This window comes from Cupressus sempervirens, chromosome 4, assembly GCF_028749045.1.
Source record: "Cupressus sempervirens isolate cs-2001-9-10 chromosome 4, ASM2874904v1, whole genome shotgun sequence".
Lineage (NCBI taxonomy): Eukaryota > Viridiplantae > Streptophyta > Pinopsida > Cupressales > Cupressaceae > Cupressus > Cupressus sempervirens.
In genome coordinates, this window is record NC_143121.1 from 183,431,139 (window position 1) to 183,445,963 (window position 14,825).

The 14,825-nt window shown below is 34.4% G+C and overlaps 1 protein-coding gene across 1 annotated transcript in view; it reads left to right on the forward strand.

The window, feature by feature from the left end:
- Positions 1–13,405, forward strand: part of LOC149560595 (putative auxin efflux carrier component 1d) — a 100,288-nt gene extending 86,883 nt beyond the window's left edge. The window contains exon 7 of the mRNA XM_089827648.1: positions 13,253–13,405. Within this exon, the coding sequence (XP_089683774.1) occupies positions 13,253–13,405 (153 nt within the window). The remainder of the gene's footprint in view (positions 1–13,252) is intronic.
- Positions 13,406–14,825: the final 1,420 nt, after the last annotated feature.

Genomic DNA, 14,825 nt, shown 5'->3' on the forward strand with positions numbered 1-14,825 from the left:
TTGTGTTTCCACTACATGGTTTTATAGTAGGGGGCTAGGAGATCTCCTTTGGGGACTCCCCTACCTTGCACTGCATCAGAGCAAGAGAGAGAGAGAGAGAGAGAGAGAGAGAGAGAGGGGGGGGGGATGGGAGAGAGAGAGAGAGTAGGGGATGGGGGAGAGAGAGAGAGAGAGTAGGGGATGGGAGGGAGAGAGAGAGAGAGAGAGAGAGAGAGAGAGAGTAGGTGGTGGGAGAGGGAAAGCGAGATAGAGAGAGAGGGAGAGAGAGAATATGGGGATGGGAGTGTGTGTGTGTGTGTGTGTGTGTGTGAGAGAGAGAGAGAGTAGGGGGTGGGAGAGAGAGAGAGAGTAGGGGATGGGAGGGAGAGAGAGTGAGTGAGAGAGAGAGAGTGAGAGAGAGAGTAGTGGGTGGGAGAATGAGAGAGAGTAGGGGATGGGAGATAGAGAGAGTGAGAGGGAGAGAGAGAAAGAGAGTAGATGATGGGAGAGGGAGTGGGATAGGGAGATGGAGAGAGAGAGGGGGGGGATGAGAGTGTGTGTGAGAGAGAAAGAGAGTAAGGGATGAGAGAGAGAGAGAGTAAGGGATGTGGGAGAGACAGTGTGAGAGAGAGTAGGTGGTGGGAGAGGGAGAGAGGGAGAAAGGCGATGAGAGTGTATGTAAGAGAGAGAGTAGGGGATGGGAGAGAGAGAGAGAGATAGAATAGCAGGTGGGAGAATGAGAGAGAGAGTAGGGGATGGGAGAGAAAGAGTGAGAGTGAGAGAGAGAGAGTAGGCAGTGGGAGAGGGAGTGGGAGAGAGAGTAGGCAATGGGAGAGAGGGAAGGAGAGAGAGAGAGATGGGAGTGTGTGTGAGAGAGATAGAGTAGGGGATGGGAGAGGGGGGATGTGAGTGTGTGTGTGTGTTTGTGTGTGTGAAAGAGAGAAAGGGATGGGAGAGGAGAGAGAGAGGGTAGCTTGAGAGAGAGAGAGAGAGAGAGTAGGGGATGGGAGAGAGTGTGTGAGAGAGAGTGGGTGGTGGGAGAGGGAGAGAGAGAGAGAGCGGCGGATGGGAGTGTGTGTAAGAGAGAGAGAGTAGGGGATATGAGAGAGACAATGTATCTGTGAGAGAGAATAAGGGGTGGCAGAGAGAGAGTAGGGGATGGGAGAGAGAGAGTAGAGAGGGAGAGTGAGAGAGAGAGTAGGAGGTGGGAGAGTGAGAGAGAGTAGGAGGTGGGAGAGAGAGAGAGAGAGAGAGAGAGAGTAGGGGATGTGTGAGAGAGAGTAGGCAGTGGGAGAGGGAGTGGGAGAGGGAGAGTGTGAGAGAGAGAGGGGGTGGAAGAGAGAGAGTAGGGGGTGGGAGAGAGAGTAGGGGATGGGGGAGAGAGAGAGAGTAGGCGGTGGGAGAGGGAGTGGAAGAGAGCACGCGCGCGCGCGAGAGAGAGAGAGAGAGAGAGAGAGAGAGGAGAGGGTGTGTGTGTGTGTGTGTGTGTGTGTGTGATAGAGATATATATATATAAATATATATATATATATATATATATATAGAGAGAGAGAGAGAGAGAGAGAAGGCGATGGGAGGGAGAGAGAGAGAGAGAGTAGGTGCTGGGAGAGAGAGAGAGAGAGTAGGGGATGGGAGAGAGTGAGAGTGAGAGTAGGGGATGGGGGATGGTGGGATAGGGAAATATTATTTTTCACATAGTGCATCCACACTATAGTGTGCACATGCTTTATAGTGCGTACATGCTATGTGTGTATGCACTATATGAAAACACCAAAAAACAGTCTTAAAGAAAGTTTGGGTCCCTACTGATCCATATTCTGTTTTTAGTCTATTGTGTATTCTGCTGCTCCGATAGAAAACATGGGTTTCACACTGTTGGAAGTTAGCAAACACTATATTCAATCATTGGATACACTATTTGAAGGCTTTTTGAATATTCTTTCTATAGAAAAGGTTAGTGCAGTCCTTTTTAAATATTCTTTGTTATTATACAGAGACAAATTTGATTATAATTTGACAAGTTGTTTAATATACAATGAATTCATTGAAATTTGTATGTTTGAATGAATTGTTATTTGGAAATGGTTAGAAATTTGACAAATTGTTTAATATATATTGTGTATTCATTGAAATAATTGTAATTTGCCTATGTATTTGAATGATTTGTAATTTACAAATTGTAAGTAATTCAGATGTTTTAATAATTTGACATATAGAAATCATCATCATTCCAAGGAAGAAACCAAAAACTCAAACAACGGAAGAAAGGGAGAGAGATTTGGAAATTAAAAGAGATAAAATGAAACTACTACGTGAACAAAGAAAATTGCAAAGCAATAATGAAGAATTGTCTCTCGAAGAGGAACAAGAACCACTGATACAAAGAAACAAAGAGGAAGAATTGGAAAGACAAAGAGAATGAATGAGATTGTTACGCCTTTACTTATTTTATAAATTCCCAAAGCATCTTCTTCACATTTTAGCTAGTCATCATTAATCACATAGATCAAATCTTGAATTAGCTTAAGTTGTGTCACTTTTCTTAAATCTCTTCATTTGACCTTATCATCTTGTCTATGTCTTAAGTTCAATACACCTTGAAAAGTTTTAACACATTGTTACCACCACTTAAACTCAACAAGTCATTTTTAAATTTGTCTTAATCATATCCACTCTTTTCAAAACCCTATATAACATTTTTTCCTATGTAATCTTATATTGCCTCTTAATCATAACTGTTGGTAATCACAAGGCTTCTATAAAGGAAAAATTATTATTTCTTGATCAATCAACCATTTTCATTCACCATAGCCTCTTGTGCTTTTGTGCTTGAATTTGAGTTTAAAGAGTTATTGGAGATTTCTACTGGTACCACAAAGCACCCCAGTGATGTTGATAAACAAAAGATGTTTGACAAGGCTAGTATCAAAGATTTGGTATTAATCACATTCAACATCTCTAACAAGGTTCAACGACATGTTTGAGATGCAATTAAATCACATGCAATCTAAGGTGACTTCCTCACTATCTATTAAGCAAAGAATTAGACCAAGATTCTCCATCTTCAATCTAGGTTCCATACCCTTAGTATGCAAAGTTAGCAAGAAAGGTGAGGACTTCGTGTGTTGTGTTTCTAGGCTCTAATTAGAACTTGGTGAAAAGGTGGAAGACAAATTGATTGTTTTGATAACCTTACGAGCTCTCCCTTCTCAATTTCAAACATTTGTCAAGAACATTAAATATTACCAAATAGAAGGTGTCATTTGAAGAATTGGTGAATCTAATTCAATAAGAAAAGGTTATTCAATCGTTACAAGATTTTTTTAACGGAAAAAAAAAAAACACTACTCTTCAGACAATAACAATAACACAAGCACGGAAAAAAGACCCTCACAAAAGCAACCTCCTCGATTCAAGTCCTAGATAGTCCAAATAAACAACTCTAAGATCATATACTCTTTGAAATAAATGCTCTATCAAAAACTAGAAGTAGAACAAAAAGGATATTTTACACTTTTTAAATACAACCTAATAACTATATTTTTCATCAAATTTTATCTTTAAAAATAGTTAAAATGACAACAAGAAAGAATAAGAGATTATCTATAAGTGATTTGGTAAAATATATTAACCGAGTGGAAAACATTTAATACAACAAGGAAGCATCGTAGCTAGCGGTCAAAGACTCTGAAAGTGGAGATAAAAGCATAGGGTATACATTTATTTATTTTTTATGGAGGGTTCAGATCTAGGAGGCAACCTACAAAGTCTGTGAGCTACCAACCAGCGAAGGCCACCACATAGATGATTTGGGGACCCGATACGAACCCACAATCCTTGACTCTAAGCCGAAGAAATTTCCTGTATACATAATTTTTAAAATATAATAAATTTCATGAAAAATTCTACGCAACCTTCGTGATGCTTTGAAAACTATTACCTATAGGGAATTTGTCCTGCTTCGTGAATATACTAGCCATTGTGACCTTTTTGTCGTTGCGAACTTCGAAGCACTCCCGACATCTTCCAACGAAGCACTCACGAAATGTCACTGTGCATCGATAAGTGGAATGACAAGGCGCAGCGAATAGTCTTTTCATTATTCGCAATCCTATGCTGGCATCTTTTTAATACAAAGTTTGACACAAAATATCTCTCATTTATCTTGCGACTCAAATTTTTGCGAAAAAGATCCGAGCTTATCCGCATTTTTGCATATAAAACCCAGGAATTCTTATTGTAAAAGTCAAATCTGTCATTTTATACCAACGGCTATTACCAAGGCAAGTAGCCGTTGAACAAATTTTCATATAGAAGTTGTTGATCTGCCAAGACTAGTATGTATCCGTCGACGTGCCTTTTATGGGAAGAATCCGGAAGGGCTTAAACATTGCATGCTAATATTTAATTGGCTTTTAATTGGATCGCCCTCCTTTAACTTCACAATTTTCTATTATTTCATTGTAATTTTAGCATTCATTAATTTTAAAAAATTACAATTTCTTTTGGAGGATTGATGTGCATCTTCTTTTGTCTAGAGGTTTTGGAGTGTGGTTGAATAAGATGGTGTATGGTACAGAAAAAAAATTTTAGCATATGATTATTAGATATAACGATTCTTATAATTCTTTAGTAATACATTCAACATATACTCTTTTGCTTGTTTGATTTAATAAATAAGGCATATCATTCTAGTAGTTGTTTAGTATGCAAGTTTATAATAACTTTAATGTCTTTTTGAGTTATAGTCTTGTTCTTTGTTTTATAACAATAAGTATTGTCTATTCTATTAGATTTCTTATGGTTTTGATTTTAACAATTTCATTTATAAATAGAGTTTGCTAGTCATTTCATTTCTTTACATATATTATATCAACTTGATGTTAAAGAAACAAAATATTTTTATTGTGTTTAAGAAAATAAGTAATACTGCATGTATAGCCACTTTTTTAGCACATTTAAGTTTCTGCCTAAATGTGATTTTATATTTTATACAGTTTGATGACACCAATACAATTCTTACACCATTTTCCTTCTTTTGAACACATACCATCAAAATGCATAAATGACATATGTCATTCATTTTAGGCATTGAGGTTAAAATTATACATTAGGAACGGTGATATTTTCAACGATATCATCATAATACCCAACAAAAGCGATTAATTTAGATTCCACATATTATACCTCATTATTTATGTATTTAGTGTTCTCTATATTACAGAACATCTTTTTTACCTTGTATAAGTTAACTTGTTTTCTTTGTGATTATATAATAGCATAAGTCGAGTCCAACTAAATGTTATTGCCTATTGAATCTAGATTTTCTTCTTAATGGTTGTGTATTTGATGTAGCTTAAAAAACAACTATGACTATATCCATCAAGAAATGTTTCCTAAGTTATGTTGAAAGTTGTATTTTAACATCATCAACAACTATCTTGGAATTTACTTCTCAAGAGTTGATTGCATAATACTTTTCAAACATTTAGAAACCTTCAATCAAGTTGATTTTAAATGTCATTATGATGTTGGAAGCTTTGTAATATATCATATAATTCTAAACTAACAATCTATTTATTATCAAAGAAGTACTAAATAGATCTATAACTTTTTGTATGGTTTAAGATACTATTTTGAGATACAATTAAAGTGTTTCCATTATATTAGCCACCTCCTTAACATTATTCTAAAGATCACTTGAAGAATCATTAAGTTAATTGGATTTGGTTAATTTATTAGTGGATCATGAGCTGTTCAGGAGTCCTACTATTCATAGATAATTAGGATTTGAACTTTTAATTAGCTTAAAGTTAGATTCGTGTCTATTGGCTAATACACAAGTAGAATAAATAATAGAATTTATTAAAAATATTACCATGCAAATAAAAGGTATCATTTGATAGTAGTACCATTTCCTTTTACTATACCTACAACTCCTTTAGTTGCACTTTATCGTCATGTGACATCATCATTATTTGGTTTGGTATGACATATACTCTTGTAGCCTTATGATGTTCTATATTGAATTTATTTCTTTTAGTGGGATAGGAATGTTCTCATTTGAGTAAGCTCTAAATATCAACACTATAAAACAAGTAAAAATATAATGATTTAAGTCTCCTTCTTTCTTCTTCTTTTGTTGTACTTGTTTTTTTTTTTTTTGGACATTGTTTAGTGCTTTGTTTGTCTTCTTTCTTCTTCGTGTAAGCTTCCAATCCTATAGACCCACGTTGTGGTCTTTTGTTGGACATCAATAAAATTATCTTATCTTATCTTATAGCATGAAATTAAGTGTTCGATGTAATGTTGATGCTTTATGAATGCTCCTCAAATGATATGACTATAATGTGTGAATTGATAGTCATAATTTTAGATTATTTTAAATTAATGCACATTCAAATTCACTACAACAAATAAATCAATTATATTAAAAATTATTTTTAAAAATAGCATAAATAAAGAGCTCAAGAAATGAGAGTAATGACTTTCTTTCACTAATCTTTCTCCAACTTCCTTGTAATTGAAAAAATGAATCCTTATATCTCCTTTAGAGTTCCCTCAAAAATCTAAATCAATAAAAACATCCTCAATAAAAACCTCCTATATTTAAATATCACCTTCTAAACTCATTACATACAACTTAAGAACATCTCAAGAAATCACAATAACTTAATAAAGCTTTCTAATCTCCTACAAGAACATTCAAACAAATTATTAAAATCTTTAAAAAGAATCACTAAAATCTCAAAACGCCACTAAATCTCAAAATTTGCTAATTTATTTAACAACATCTAAAAGTAATTATTAAAATTCCAAAAAAAATTTAAAAATGGAAAAAGGCTCCTATAATATAAATGAGTTAAGTTTTGTTGTTAAATATAACATCATGCAAATTTAAAAAATTGTAACTTAAATCTTCGTAATAATTCTAGACATTAAAATTTTGACTTAAATCTCATCTTTAAAAAATAATTATTTTATGTAATGACTTGGTATAGTTGTTGTTTTCTCTAAGTGCTCTTTTAAGGCTTGTGCCATAAAGACAGTTTTGTAAAGTATTTTTTTAATATAAATTAATTTTTTCCTTGACAAAATCCTCTACAAGTTATTAATAAAGATTTTGAATATGGTTGTCATTGCTAGAAAATCACATAAACAAGATAAAAAATAGAGGCGTATAAGATGAGTACTAAGAAGTTGAGTCAATAGGTAAACATGTTATGAAAATAGGAAAACATATAAGTCATATGAGAGGATAGAAGACAATATCAGTAAAGGCAAAAAGAAGAATGTTATCAAAGAACCATATACTTTACTAAGGCCTATGCATTAGTGGGAGCTTTCATAAGGTATGGATATCATACGCAAGAAATGTAAAATGTTTCATTAAAATTTGTTGAAGAAAGTAAAAAGTAAAATGTTGTATTTGACCATTAATTAACTAGAGTATTTCATATTCACTGTATGCATCTATCACTACTATTTTTTTCATTTTATTATTCGCAATGAAATATATTAAATGGTTGCTATAGGTTTTAATATACATTAGTTGTTCAGCTTGAGAGTCATCATCAGGAGTAAATCTCTTTACTCAGATTGAAAATATCCCTTGCAAAATTAGAGGGTATAAGGAAACTTTATATATTCTTTTATTTCACCTACATATATTGCACATATATCTATATATTCTACCATTATTACTTCTCTACGAATGTATATATATTTTTAATCTAGAAACATTTACTTGTAATAAATATTTTGTCATATTATTTTGATTAAGAGGTCAGTTCTCTAATACATTGTAGACACCTTAAAATGTCCCCATGAAATTTTTTTTTTAAAATCTATTAAGTAAATATGTATTTATTTTTATTTAAAATGAATTCGTTAGCCTTTTCTACTATTTATTTAATTTATAATTCATTATCTTTTTCTATCCAAAAAATAAATAAATAATTATTTAATTTGTTACTTCTACATTGACATATTTATTGCATTTATTAAATAAGCGTCTTTACTTATTTTATAAATTCCCAAAGCATCTTCTTCACATTTTAGTTAGTCATCTTTAATCACATAGATCAATTCTTGAATCAGCTTAAGTTGTGTCACTTTTCTTAAATATCTTCATTTGACCTTATCATATTGTCTATGTCTAAGTTCAATACACCTTGAAAAGTTTTAGCACACTGTTACCACCACTTAAACTCAACAAGTCATTTTTAAATTTTTCTTAATCATATCCACTCTTTTCAAAACCCTATATAACATTTTTTCCTATGTAATCTTATATTGCCTCTTAATCATAATTGTTGGTAATCACAAGGCTTCTATCAAAGAAAATTTATTATTTCTTGATCAATCAACCATTTTCATTCACCATAGCCTCTTGTGCTTGAATTTGAGTTTAAAGAGTTATTGGAGATTTCTATTGGTACCACAAAGCACCCCAATGATGTTGATAAACAAAAGATGTTTGACAAGGCTAGTATCAAAGATTTGGTATTAATCACATTTAACATCTCTAACAAGGTTCAACTACATGTTTGAGATGCAACCACATCACATGCAATCTAAGGTGTCTTCCTCACCATCGATTATGAAAAGAATTAGACCAAGATTCTCCACCTTCAATCCACATTCCATACCCTTAGTATGCAAGTTAGCAAGAAAGATGAGGACTTCATGTGTTGTGTTTCTAGACTCTAATTAGAACTTGGTGAGAAGGTGGAAGACAAATTGATTGCTTTGATTACCTTATGAGCTCTCCCTTCTCAATTTCAAACATTCGTCAAAACTATAAATATTACCAAATAGAAGGTGTCATTTGAAGAATTGGTGAATCTAATTCAATAAGAAAAGGTCATTCAATCATTAAAGATGTTTTTAAAGGAAAAAACACTACTTTTTAGAGAACAACAATAACAAAAGTATGGAAGAAGACCCTCACAAAAGCAACCTCCTCGATTCAAGTCCTAGATAGTCCAAATAAAAAAACTCTAAGATATATACTCTTTGAAATAAATGCTCTATCAAAAACCTTTAGTATAACAAAAAGGATATTTACGCCGTAGGCATTCCCTATATGAAGACAAGGAGTTGAATTTTCCATCTAATGGCAGACAATTGGGGAGAGCGAATGACTACCATTGAGAGGGTTTGAGACATAGATCTTACATTTTTACTATTCAACAAAAACAATTCCACCTCTAATGTTTGGTTTGGTTTAGGTAAGGTATTGAAGGCTACTTTCATTAGAGTCACTATGTTGTTTCTATCATCACCTCCTTTGTATATAGAGCAGTTCCATAATGAAGAATTGATAGGATCAATTTAAGAAAAGATGAAAGACAATTGGCAGTAGCTAGCCATGGACAAAGAATTGAATTTACATGTATTATAGAATATGATTAGATGGTATTATTAGAATCCCTTTATCATTCACTATTCACTCCTTTCAATGGTAGCGCAAAGGAGAGGGGTGATAACATCGACTGGGAATTGAGGCCTAGAGATATGTTAGTGCAGAGAAGAGACGATGGAGTTGTTGTTGCTGGCCCTATGATTAAAGTCAAGGTATCCCATGGATCATACCAACATGAAATCTCCATTCTAGCTCAAGCTACTTTCAGTATGTGTTCTATCCATCTCCTCTTTTGTGTGATTAACAAATTGGATATTAGGTATTCACATGCTTTGATGACATGCTCGATTGTAAGTTTATTTTCAAGAGTATTTTTTTCCCTTGTTGATAGGACTTTCTCTTCGAGATGAATCAAGCATAATGGGATTGTTAACTGCTCTCCTAGTTCATTAGGAAAGAATCTCTGGAGCTTGAATGTCTCTCTAATGAGGAAAATACAAAGGGAGTTTCGAATACTTTGGTGAGCTCGGGAGTAAGAGACAAAGACGAGGGCAATAGAAGAGAGTTGTCAGTGGCATGAACAACAATGAGGGATGCATATTAGAGTATGCAGTGAAAGATAAGATAAGTGGAGTTTTATGTGGTGCATTAACAAGCAGTTGGGGATTCCATCCCCTATTTCGAGGCTCGTACAGTTATGTGGCAATGGGTCTAAGCAAGAAAAGAGATATAAATATAGAGAGATAGAGAGATAGAAAAGAAGGGATACATATATATAAAGAGACATAGATAGTGATAAATAGAAAGGAAGGGGTACAAACATATAAAGAGATATAGAGATAGTGAGATAGAGAGTTAGGTATATAAGGATACTTAGAGAGGGATAGTTATAGAAATAGATAAAGATAAAAACATATAGATAGAGGATAGAGACAAACAAATAGAGATGATGAGAAGAGGAGATCTAGAGATGGAGGTGGAGATATACAAGAGATAGAGGGGAGGAAAGAGAAAGAGTGAAATATAGATATATATGGGAAGACAATAAATATGCATGAGAAGAGAAAGAGACAGATAGAGAGATAATGTGCTATAGTAGAAATGAATATGGAACATATAAAGTTAATAAAATATGTATAGAGAAGAGGGTGGGGATAGATAGTGAGATGTAGTTAGAGTGAATATGTGACATGTAAAATTAATAACATATAGCCCAGGAGGGAGAGGGAGAGGGAGAGGGACAAGGAGAGGGAGAGATAGAATATAGAGGTAGAGAGGGTGAGAATGAGAAATTAAAAAATGTGTTAGAGACAAGTAATAGAGAGATGAAGAGTGGGATAGATAGATATACATAGAGATAGGATACATATGTAAAGAGAGGGGGTGAGGAGGGGTAAGGAGATAGAGATAAAGGAGGGAGATAGAAAGGATACATATATAGGAAATGGGGTGAGATCAAGAGGTAAGGATATAGAGACAAAGGAGGGAGAAAGAAAGCCTACATATGTAGGAAGAGGGGGTGAGGAGAGGTAAGGAGATAGAGACAAAGTAGGGAGATAGAAAAGATGTGTATCTAGGGAGAGAGGGTGAGGAAAGGTAAGGAGATACAAACAAGAGAGGGAGATGGATTGGAAGAAAGAAGTAAAGATAGATATAAAAATAATACTATTAGATTTGTACAAATTAACTTGATACAATTTCTCAATGTTGGTCCATTGAGTTTGATTTGAAACATTGTTTGAGACAAATAAAATTTGAATAGTTGAATCCAAAGCCTACTCTAATTACTATAGATTGTAGAATCTAATGTCTTGATATTAATTTAATTAATACTATATAGAAAATATTTATAAAGGAGACATGAGAGAGATGTGTGTGTGTGTGTGTGTGTGTGTGTGTGTGAGAGAGAGAGAGAGAGAGTAGGGAAAAGAAAGAGGGAGTGATATAGAGGGAAAAGAAGGAGAGAGTAAGGGGATAAAGAGAGGTGTGGAGATGGAGACTGAGAAGATTAGGGATATGTAAAGGGGAGGGAGAGAGTGGGAATGGAAAATATAAATTTAATAAGACACACATAGAATGAGGAGAGATGGATGGGCCTAGAGAGGGATATATGTCTAGATAGATATAAAGTGAGAGGATAGAAGAAAAATGGATAGAGAGTTAGAGATCTACCAAGAGGTAAAGATAGTAAGAGTAAAAGGGAGATATAAAGGGATACGTGGAGAGGGAGAGATAAATAGGAAGAGATATAAAGAGTGAAATATATTGATAGAGAGATAACAAGGATAAGTAAAGGGATATTAGAAAATGGAAAGGGGGAGATTTATAGAGGGAGAGAGGAGAGATAGTGAGATAAACATGGAGAGAGTGAAATGGAGGAAGATTGATAAAGAAATAGGGATATGAGAGAGAGGGGGGAAGATATAGGGAGAGATAAGGATAGAAAGAGGGCAAGGTGTAAAGGGAAGAGTAAGAGAGATAGATAGTAAGGATATAGAGAAGGGTATGGAGATCGAGAAGAAAAGCGATATGGTTGTTGGAGAGGAAGATAGAAATAGAGATGAAGATAGAGTGATGGGATGGGAAAAAAATAGATAGAGAAATAGAGATAGATTGATAGGTAGATGACATATAGAGAGAATGATTAAGAGAGACACATAAAGGGACAAATACTTATTTCACCTTCCCTATCTCTATGGCATACCCATTGCACACTAAGGTGCGATTGCTAGTTTACACTTTTTAAATACAACCTAATAACTATATTTTTCATCAAATTTATCTTTAAAAATAGTAAAAATGACAACGAGAAACAGTAAGAGATTATCTGTAGGTGAATTGGTAAAATATATTAATCAGGTGGAATACATTTAATACAATAAGGAAGCATCATAGCTAGTAGATATATGAAAGTCAAAGAATATATGTCAAAGAATATGAAAGTAGATATAAAGGCATAGGGTATACATTTTTTTTGTTTTTTTTTTATGGAGGGTTCGGACCAACGAGGCAATCCAGCAAGGCATGAAGTCTACGAGCTACCAACCAGCAAAGGCCACCACATAGACAATTCGGGAACCCAATAAGAACCCATAGTCCTTGGCTCTAAAAGGAAGATATAATAAGTTTCATTGAAAATTCTACGCAACCTTCGTGATGCTTTGAAAATAAATACCTATGGGGATCTGTCCTGCTTCACGGATATATCTAGCCATTGTGACCTTTTTGTTGTTGCGAACTTCGAAGCACTCACGACATCTTCCAACGTCTTGGAAATGTCACTGTTGCATCGATAAATGGAATGACAAGGCGCGGCGAATAGTCTTTTCATTATTCGCAATCCTGTGCTAGCGTCTTTTTAATACAAAGTTTGCCACAAAATATTCTTTCAATATATTATCTTCCATTTATCTTGTGACTCAAAAGTCTTGCGAAAAAAATCTGAGCTTATCCGCATTTTCCAATATAAAACTCGGGAATTCTTATTCGGAAAGTCAAATCTGTCATTTTAAACCAACGGCTATTACCAAGGCAAGTGCCCGTTGAACAATTCTCGTATTCGAGTTGTTGATCTGCCTCCTCTCTTCAAGTGGTCAACACTAATCCGTCGACGTGTCTTTTATTGAAAAGAGTCCCAAAGGGCTTAAACATTGCATTTTAATATTTAATTGGCTCTTAATCTATTCTTTCATTAGCATTCATTAATAAAAAAATTACAATTTCCTTTGGTACTTGAAAGGACGGAGGATTGATGTGTATCTTCTTTTGTCTAGATGTTTTGGAATGTGATTGAATAAAATCGTGCTGTTTAAAAAATCCTCCCTTCAATTTAGCATATGATTAGATATAGCATTTCTCATATATATATTTTTTCTATTGAATAAAATGCGAATTACAAAATTGCAGTTAGGACTGCAAGAAAATCAGCAAGATACACAAACAACAGCAAATGATTTTGCTGTAGCAAAACCAGTACAAAATAGAGAAAATGTCATAGCTGGAGCAAAACAAGAAGCAACTGTATGCCAAATTCAATCCCGTTGTAATGCAGCCATGTGACGCCCTATGTTGATCTCTTTCTTGCCAAGAAGTTGATTAATCTGAACCTTAATTCGTTGAATCTAAAAATCCAGTCTCAAATCTTTTTCAGCGGCAACCTAAAGCTGAGAGAAAGGAGATATCAGACAATAAAAAATCTCTAAATAAAGCCTTAAAAGTATAAATTCCAGATGATTACTATTGTGATTACTAAAAATCGTTGTACACCTTGTCCGCCATATATGGAATAATATAACCCGTCACACCCCATCAAAAATAATATTTTTATGTAGACCCACCCCTAGAAGAGCCTCTTTCGAACTTAGCTTGTGATCAAAAATAGCAATCAAATTATTGAAAACAGAATTCCACTGCTTCTTCACAAATAAGCAGTCCCAAAAAATATGTTTCATGCTCTCTAATTTATAGCAAAATGGGCAACTGACCGGCTAGACCATTATACATTTCAACCTATCCTCAATGGGAAGCTTGCAATGTAGAATCTTTCAAGCGAGCAATTGAGCATCTGCATTGATCTCTGTCTTCCAAATTTGAGCAGACAATTTTAGCCAAAAAGATTCATTAAATCTACATTTCCATTTAATATTCAATCAATCTTTCATATGCACCACAGGAAGCAGACGTAAATAAACCTTCTTTAAAGGGAAACAAAAAAAGGGATATAAAGACAGCGATCGCTAGTCCTTGAAAAAATTACATTGTATTGGGGTACATAGTTTCATAGACAATTCCAAAGGGACAAGAGATTGGACAAAAATTAGGAAAGCTTTATAACCATTACTCAAACCAAATTTAGTTTTAAGCGTGTGCCACAGCAGCCAATCCATTGAATGGAAATCCCAAAGATCCCCAACTGTGCTAATTCCTTTTTTAAACAGGTGATAGGAATGCTTGGGAAACATTAAGGAAATAGGCTGATCCTGATAACGAATGTGTCTGTTCCACCAAATAGAAGAAGTGGAAAAACTAAAGCCATGTTGAAGAAAATCTCCTTTCCAGCTCAAAAGACAACAAATATGTTGCCAAGCTTTCCATATAGACTAGAGTGAAAAAGGAGGAGGCATGAAGCACTTTATCAAGTTGTCCCACTTGTTGCCATTTACCTTTCACGGTAGCAAGATCAATATGGTTTCATATGAGTATCTTCTATGGCTCATTCCCATGAGTAGCTTTAATTATCCATTTGGATGCCAAACAAAATCCTTGTCTTCCTGTATCTATTAGTCCCAATCCTCCTTTGCTTTTAGGTTGAATACAATGAGCCCATGAGGTAGAAATAAAACCTCTAGTACCATCCCATTTAGCCCACAAAAATTGACGAATAATTTTAACTAGGTCCTCATATCCCTTCTTAGAAGGCATCCAATATGATGAGTAGTAAACATTGGTTGCCAGAAAGATTTTATTAGCAACCTAAATT